This window comes from Portunus trituberculatus, chromosome 24 (assembly GCF_017591435.1).
Source record: "Portunus trituberculatus isolate SZX2019 chromosome 24, ASM1759143v1, whole genome shotgun sequence".
Lineage (NCBI taxonomy): Eukaryota > Metazoa > Arthropoda > Malacostraca > Decapoda > Portunidae > Portunus > Portunus trituberculatus.
The window spans coordinates 13,990,049-13,998,987 of NC_059278.1; the positions used below are offsets into that span (position 1 = coordinate 13,990,049).

Here is an 8,939-nt window from a genome sequence, read left to right on the forward strand (position 1 = left end):
AAAGAACTTGAAGCTGTATGAATGAATATTGAATAAAAAGGTTTTTGTTATTACATGATGTTTGTATTTTTAGCTTTTTCATATATTCAGAATCCAGGGGGGTGCGAGAACTGACTGCTGATTTGAAAAGGGTGCGAACACTGAAAAAGGTTAAGAACCTCTGCTCTGAGTATTGGACCCCTGCGCCGTATTTTGTAAAACTTTCCTGTGATACATAAGTCATCACCTAACTTCGTCATTGCTATACAATAGTGCGACATTATAACATTGCAGGGGTTATAGAGATAACGTTATAAAGAATACAACTCGGCTATACAGTACCCATGCAAGTTACGCCAGCCCACCCAGCCGCAACGTTGGGCTGAAAAATAAGACATCTTATGGCTAAGATTATTATAACAATGGTGAAATGAACTAATAAAAATATTTGAGGCATTTTGATAATAACAAGATCAACATTACATTAAGTTTTATTAAATTAAAAAATAAAATAATAATAACCCCAACCTCCCTCGGCGACCCAATGTAAATAAACAACTCTCGACTCACGTAGCGCGAACTTGAAGTCAACTAACTTTCTGTTGTTGCTGACATGGACTTGCCACAGGTGTCATCACAGCCACCAAAGAAGAGAAGACGAGGAAGCAACTGGAGTTTGAATGAAACCCTCCTCCTTATCGAGCTTTACAAACAGAGGGCACACATCATCAGGAAGAAGCCTTATGATGTTGGGTTTTATAAGCCAGCAATAATCAAGGCGTGGGAAGAAATAGCAAGTCTTCTTGGTCAGCACCCGAGTAAGTTTAAAAGAAGTGTAAAAGAATGCCGAAAGAGGTGGTGTACTGTGCAGACTACCGCCAAGACCAACTTACATAAGGGTCAACAAGGACTTACCTTAGGTAAGAATATTTTCAGTATATAATTCCCTCATATTGTAGTACAGGTTGAACCTCCTTAATCCGGTATCCTTTCATCCGGCAACACCTGTAATCCGGAAAAATTTTTGTTTGCCGGAATTTTTTAATTGGCCGGAGTAATTTGCCGGACTGCCGTTAGGACGCGGCGGCGCTATACTGTTTTGGACCCCGGGCATTCTGGGTCAAATTTGGATCAGTACCACGCTGCCGCTTATTGCAAGCATAACCTCCCCCCCCAGGTGCATAATTTTTTTTTTTTTCTGTAATATTTGCCCCTAAACATGGCTTCCAAGCGACCGGGAAATGATAGTGTTGTGTGTGAACCAAAGAAAAAACGCAAACATATGACAATATCAGTGCAACAGAAAGTGGACCTATTGAGGAAGCTAGATAAAGGTGTTTCAGTGCGGACCCTATGCCAACAGTACAACATTGGCTCATCAACCGTCTATGATATAAAAACGCAGAAGAATCAACTTCTCAAGTTTTACAGTGAGTGTGAGAGCAAGAACATGGAGGTTCGTAGAACACTTAAGGAAGGTAGAAGCAGTGATTTAGACAGTGCTCTCATACAGTGGTTTAAGCTTCTGCGCGCTGGTAACGTCCCTGTGTCCGGAGAGATGATAATGGCGCAGGCAAAAATTTTCCATGCTGAACTTGATTTACAATATGATTGTAAATATTCTCAGGGATGGTTACAAAAATTCAAAACGAGACATGGAATTACTTTACATCGCATATGTGGTGAGAAATCTATTGCAGATAAGGACGCAGCCACTAAGTTTGTGAACGAGTTCGCTCAGTTTATTGCACAAGAGAAACTAACCCCAGAGCAGGTTTGCAATGCTGATGAAACTGCTCTGTACTGGCGTCGTCTCCCAGGAAAAACTTTGACTCAAGAAACAGAACAGGAATGTACTGGCAGTAAGGACAGGGTGTCAGTGCTTGGATGTATAATGCAGGGTAAGTATATATAGGGTGTTTTGGGGACCACATATAGTTCGGAATTTTCCATGGTCCGGCAAGTCTAAGGTCCGGTGGTTGCCGGATTTGGGAGGTTCAACCTGTATATGCAACCATGTTTTAAAATTCACATTAGTACTTTATAGCCTTGGTCATTCCTAGGAGCTGTAATCTTTAAAGGTGGCACAAGGGAAGGTTATCTATCCTGGTGAAATCAAAGCATTTTCAATAGTTTGACATTTTGAGCAACAAACTCACAATGATGAGATATAACAATAACTAAAAGCAAAATAGAGATGGCTTACCCTTATACACTTGTAAAATAGAATTGGTTTGACTTGCATTATCCTATTGAAGGTATTGAAATAAAAAGAAGGGTTTAGGCAAACACAATAAGGCAGTACTGTAAACTGATAAGCCTGAAAGGCATTACACATTTTTTCTTCTTGATAGGAAAGTCTACATTATCATCCTTTAATGGAAGCCATTGTGAAACACTGAACATTAGTGGATATTAGTGACCACTTAGCTAATAGGTCTATTTATTCTAGGAGATGGTTCATCTCCACAGCCCCTTCATGTAGTGGATAGGAAGGTGCTTGACATCATTGGGAAGAAAGATGTCAATGTTATGGACTTCGAAAAGGTTATAGAAATAACTTTACCCAATAAAAAAGAGGCTGCAGAATGTGGGTGAGTACATCATTCCTTACATGTAACTATAACAAGTGACAATTCCACTAACACAACCTTTCTCTGTCTTATCCATTGCTATAGAATTACTCATACTCTTTTGCTCACCACTTTCACCTCTACACACACACACACACACCTATGTATCATCTTATTTGGAAGGTGTCTCATGTGCCAATATACTTTCTCACTCCTTACTTGACATTGAGTGCACATCCTTCTTTTCTCTCATTTGCTTTCCTCATTTATCCCACATCACACTCCTTCATCCCTCAATCCCTCTCAGGTGATCTATATCTCCCTTTCTTTATAAACCTCTCCTTAGTTTAAATTGTACTGATTATAATTATCCAGTCACATATTTAAAATAAAAAAAATCAAATAGTAAGAATGTTATATATAGTATAACTTGTTTGAGTAAAACAGGGTAAAACTGAAGTAGACAAAATAAAAATTTGGTTACTAGTCTAAGTGAAAGATCAAACAAATTGATAAATACTTCTATAACACTGATAAGATGGAAACTATGCCAGGGAAGATTCTTGTCTATCTAAATTCCCTTCTCTAAGGTTGAAGACCGAGATAGAACTACCTACCTAGCTAACCTAACAATAACAACTTTGGGATCTGCAGACTGCTTATATGTACAATGGGTGGATGGATGATTCACGTAGCTCATGCAGGTAGGTCAAGCTTTAGGTGTGGGGTGGCCATGATTCATCACCTGGATTTGCTGGTGATGTGAGACCAAACAAGTAGTGGGGCACATTTGAGAGAGAGAGAGAGAGAGAGAAAGTCACAGTAAAAACACCATGTGACATAGGTAAGAAGCAATGCTTCAGTTAGCTAGATGAAGGATTCTTGACTGTTAAGAATAGGTTTATACTTATAAATGTATAGTGATTCAGCAATGCTCAATTCAGATAATGCCATTTATGCAAAATTGTGAAGTCCTGTTCCCTAAAAGTAGTATGATCTAACTCTTGAATTATTTCTTATGATTGAAAAACCTGGATTTGAGAGCTGTTTCCCAGTTCTAAAAAAGATGCTCATGCCCACACATACATAATTTAAAGTTTCAGCTTTTTGAGCTGATGTACCTGGTTTTACAACTGGTACAATGAAAACCATATACTATGTTAGAGCCCATCCTTATATTTAAACAAAGATCCAATAGTATTTGTATTAACAAAAATAAATAGAAAGGTTAAGTCTGGAAAATGTTTGTGTAACAAAGTAGTTAATTTCTTCCTAACATGATAGCTGACCTTGGACAGGTTATTTAAGGTACTTTACTGATTTATTGAAAATTCACTTGTCTTCATTGCTAAACTTATTGCACAAAAACAGTTTTACATGTTTCTCAAATTATCAAATAATGTTAATGGATATCCATTGGATGTAAAATAATTTTTCAACCTAATGACCTCATTATCAAAATTAACCCAAGGGATACATATACAAAGGCCCTATACAGTAAAGTTTTAACTGAGTTGATTTTGTGTGTTAGGAACAAAGGATGTATAATTAAGCCCTAAGCCAGTAAAGTTTTTTTCCTACATACATCTTTGACCAGACCATATTCAGTCTTTTTTATTAAAACATCCAAAAAAGGCAAGCAACTGTTTTCTTTTAATTCTAATGTAAAATTTCAATCCTTTTTGTGTGTGTGTGTGTGTGTGTGTGTGTGTGTGTGTGTGTGTGTGTGTGTATTTACCTAGTTGTAGTTTTACAGAGCCTGGGCTTTATGCTCGTGTGGCCCCGTCTCCATATCTACACTTATCCAATCTTACTTTAAAAGTGTGCACACTCGTTGCAGACACTACTTCTTCATCTAAACTGTTCCACGTCTCAATACATCTCTGCGGGAAACTATATTTTTTAATATCTCTCAGACATCTTCCTTTTCTCAGCTTTTTACTATGCGATCTTGTGCTTCGGATGTCATATTCTTCTCTCAGGATCAGTTTCTCATTATCCACTTGGTCCATTCCATTGATCAATTTATAAACTTGTATCAGGTCTCCTCTCTCCTTCTTTGTTCCAGGGTTGGTAGATCCATAGCCTTTAGTCTCTCCTCATATGTCATCCCTTCAAATTCTGGAACCATTCTTGTAGCCTCTCCAATTTCCTTATGTGTTTCTTTTTATGAGGGGTCCACACTACTCCTGCATATTCCAATCTGGGTCTTATTATAGTACTTATCAATTTCTTCATCATTTCTTTGTCCATGTAGTGAAATGCTACTCCAATATTCCTTAGCAAATTATATGTTTATCTAAAAATTCTATCAATATGGAAAGTTTTCGTGCTGTTCTCATCGTATTTCGTGGCCCAACCTACACTCTGACCGTGGACAGGATTCGAACCCGTGCGCTTGGAGACCCCTCGACCCCAAAGCAAACTTGGTTCCACTGTACCTCGGCGGTGTGTGTGTTGTATTTACCTAGTTGTAGTTTTACAGGGCCTGGGCTTTATGCTCGTGTGGTCCCGTCTCCATATCTACACTTATCCAATTTTTCTTTAAAACTATGTACACTCTTTGCTGATACCACTTCCTCACTCATACTGTTCCAAGTCTCAACACATCTTTGCGGGAAACTAAATTTTTTAACATCTCTCAGACATCGTCCCTTCCTTAGTTTCTTACTATGCGATCTTGTGCTTCTAAAGTCATATTCTTCTCTCAGGATCAGTTTCTCATTATCCACTTCATCCATTCCGTTAATCAATTTATAAACTTGTATCAGATCCTCTCTCTCTTCTCTGCTCCAAGGTTGGTAGATCCATTGCCTTTAGTCTCTCCTCATATGCCATCCCTTTAAATTCTGGAACCATTCTTGTAGCCATTTTTGTAGTCTCTCTAATTTTCTTATGTGTTTCTTTTATGGGAGTCCACACAACTCCTGCATATTCCAATCTAGGTCTTATTTTAGTACTTATCAATTTCTTCATCATTTCTTTGTCCATATAGTGAAATGCTACTCCAATATTCCTTAGCAAATTATGTCTCTCTGAAAATTCTATCAATATGGCTAACCGGTTGATTATTTTCTTCCATTGTCACTCCCAAGTCCTTTTCCTTTTTTACTTTTTCTAGTTCTACTCCATCTCCCATCTTATAGATTCCCACTGGTCGTCTTTCACTTTTTCCCATTTCCATGACATGGCTTTTGTCCACATTGAATTCCATCTCCCATTTTTTGCTCCATTTCCAGATCTTGTTTAAGTCTTCCTGTAGTATTTCACAATCCTCTTTTGTTTAATGACTCTGCACAGTTTCGCATCGTCCATAAACAGATTTATGTAGCTGTTCACTCCTCTGGCATGTCATTTATATATACGAGAAAAAGTATTGGTGCCAATACTGACCCCTGTGGCACTCCGCTGTCTACTGTTCTCCACTTGGACTTCATATCTTTAACTATCGTCCTTATTTCTCTCCCATTAAGTAATTCTTCATCCATCTCAATGTGCTTCCTTTTAAGCCACCCTTCTCCTCTAACTTCCATAGTAATCTTTCATGTGGCACTTTATCAAAAGCCTTTTTTAGATCTAAATAAATACAGTCAACCCATCCTCTCTCTCTTGTACTTTATCAACTATTCTAGAGTAGAAACTCAATAAATTTGTCACACATGACCGACCTTTTCTAAAACCAAATTGGCTATTTGATAATATTTTGTTGTCTTCAAGAAACTCGATCCATTGCTTCTTTATTACTTTTTCACACATCTTGCATATTACACTAGTTAGTGATACCGGCCTGTAATTTAAAGGTTCTTCCTTCCTTCCGCTCTTATATATGGGAACCACCTCAGCTCTTTTCCACTCCACTGGCACTGTTCCATTTTCTATTGAGCATTTTATGATGTTGTATATTGGACTTGCTAGTTCTTCCCTACATTCTTTCAGTATTCTGCCTGAGACTTCATCCGGTCCCATTGCCTTTTCCTCATCCAATTCCGTCATCAACTTTTTATTTCAAGCTTGGTTACTTTAATCTCTTTCATATAGACAGTCTCTCTATTACCCTGTGGTCTTTCAAATTTGGATTCCTTAGTAAAGACCTCATGAAATTTACTATTTAACAGTTCTGCCATACTTTTTGGGTCTTCCACCATTCCGTTTTCTCCTTTTAACCTTTCTATTGTTTCTTTTTGTCTTATTTTTCCATTTATGAATCTGTAGAACAATTTTGGTTGTTCCTTACATTTTTCGACAATGTCCTTTTCATAGTTCTTTTCTTCTTTTCTTCTTCCTCCGTGTGTGTGTGTGTGTGTGTGTGTGTGTGTGTGTGTGTGTGTGTGTGTGTGTGTGTGTGTGTGTGTGTGTGTGTGTGTGTAGATGCCCTGCCTTGGCTACTGTCCTCCTTGAGGGTTGGGTCTCTTATAAAGGTAGACAGATCTGCAATGAATAGGTATGTTTGTGATGGTTTAGCTAATGTTTATTATCATTTGTCATGATGACAGGACCGTCAGAAATGCTGCTGCCTCCACAACACTTCCAGCAACTGAGACAGCTGCCCATCCTGTGCATGCTGACACATACAGTGCGGTGGTGGAGAAAAACAAAGAGGATGTGGACGACCAGGAGCATCAAGAATTAGATTTTGAACTGAAGCTTTTAGATAGTCAATTAAAAAAGAAAGAGCTAGAATTAAAAAAGAAAGAGATAGAATTAAAACAGAAAGAAATTGAGCTGAAAATAGAAAAAATAAAGTTCTACCAATTACAAAATAAAAAACTTGAACAATCTATGACATGTATTGAAACTCCAACTGTATTTAATAAAAAGTGACAACAAGCAATAATATATATATATATATTTTTTTTACAAGTCAAATATAAGTATGATATATGTAAGATATGGGAGACATTCACCACTTCACATTGAAAGTACATATATTTTCTATCACATATCAAGAGGAGTGGGCTGAGTACAGACCCCTGGGGGACACCTCTTTGTATGGAGTGCAGGGCAGACTTGGAGGCACCCACTGCAACCTGGAAAGAGCAACCAGAAAGGAAGTCATTCACCCAGGAAAGAGTGGTGCCTGTAATGCCCATGTTGGCCAGCTTGTAGAGGATTCCCGTGTGTGATGCTGAGTCAAATGCCCCCTCGAGGTCGACGAAGAGGGATGTCATGACCTGCCGCTTGCATTAAGTTTCACAAATGTGATACTCCATCTGACCCAGCACGTCCAGGGTACCCCTGTGGAGACGGAAACCACACTGCCGATCACTCAGTAGGTGTTTCATCTCCAGCCACCAGGTGAGGCGGGTGGTTACCAGGTGCTCAAATAGCTTGCCTATGTTAGAGAGGAGGGTGATGGGTCTGTAGGAGGATGGTCGTGTTGGGTCCTTCCCTGGTTTGGGGATAGGGATGAGAATGGAGGACTTCCAACTTGTAGGAAGTGTCCTGACAGCCAACTGGTGTTGAAGATGTGAAGGAGGCTGACTTGTAAGGGAGGAGTGAGGTGGGTGAGGAACTCTGATGGGAGCAGGTCTGGGCCTGGAGTCTTGCCAGTCTTGAGAGTGGAGGTGGCTGCTGCCAGTTCTTGTGTGGTGAAGGGCTGGATAAGGTCTGGGATGCCAGGAGTGGTGACAGCTGTGGTGATGACGGAGTCCAAGTCTTGTGGAGGTTGGAGAGTTGGAGGAATGCCAATTTTGTGGTGGTAATGGCATGCCAGCAGCTCAACCTTCTGCTGATTGTCCAGTGGTGCCTGGGAAGTGACCAGTTAGGGGGATGGCTTGGCGAACCTGTTTACCTTCCATGATGTGCAGGAAGTCCCAGGTTTGTTTTGAGGAGGAGGAGAAGGAGAGAGAGGAGCAGTGTGCCCTCCAAGCATGTCTCTTGGCCTTGAGGATGGTCTTGGCACAGATGGCATCGAGGCGGCGATATTCTCTCCCTACCTGTGGTGTTGGGGTTTGCCTCCATTGAGACCAAGCATGTCGGCACATGCCTCGTCCCACCACGGTTTCCCAGGACGACGAGGAGACTGTCTGGTGGAAAGGGAAAAGGCTGCCCTTCCTGCTGCTTCTAATGACTGGCTGAGGGCTAGAACTGCTTGGTCAAGTTGGAGTACGGTGACATCAGGATTAGTTAAGGTTTCTTGGAACTGAGGCCAGGCTGATGGTGTCAGGGTCCAACGAGGTAGACAGCCAGGGTGGGGTCTGGGACGGGTGTGTGGTACAGTGGCCAGTAGCGGGAGATGGTCGCTGCCCATGTAGGGTCCTGTGGAAAACTGTGAGGACTGGAAAGTTGAGTCACCCAGGAATAGGTCAAGGACAGAAGAGGCTGCTGTGTGAGGATGGAGGTATGTAGCCAGGCCAGGTGGACTGAGGAGGGAGAGGTGAGGAGAGT

General features: G+C 40.4%; 1 protein-coding gene across 1 annotated transcript; it reads left to right on the plus strand.

Moving 5' to 3' along the window:
• The first annotated feature begins 1,380 nt into the window (after positions 1 to 1,380).
• On the plus strand, positions 1,381 to 7,394 carry LOC123508005 (tigger transposable element-derived protein 2-like). The gene is made up of 3 exons (XM_045261352.1): positions 1,381 to 1,880; positions 2,432 to 2,573; positions 7,046 to 7,394. Exons 1-3 carry the CDS (start codon positions 1,430 to 1,432, stop codon positions 7,371 to 7,373), a joined length of 921 nt encoding a protein of 306 aa, XP_045117287.1. The 5' UTR covers positions 1,381 to 1,429; the 3' UTR covers positions 7,374 to 7,394.
• Positions 7,395 to 8,939: the final 1,545 nt, after the last annotated feature.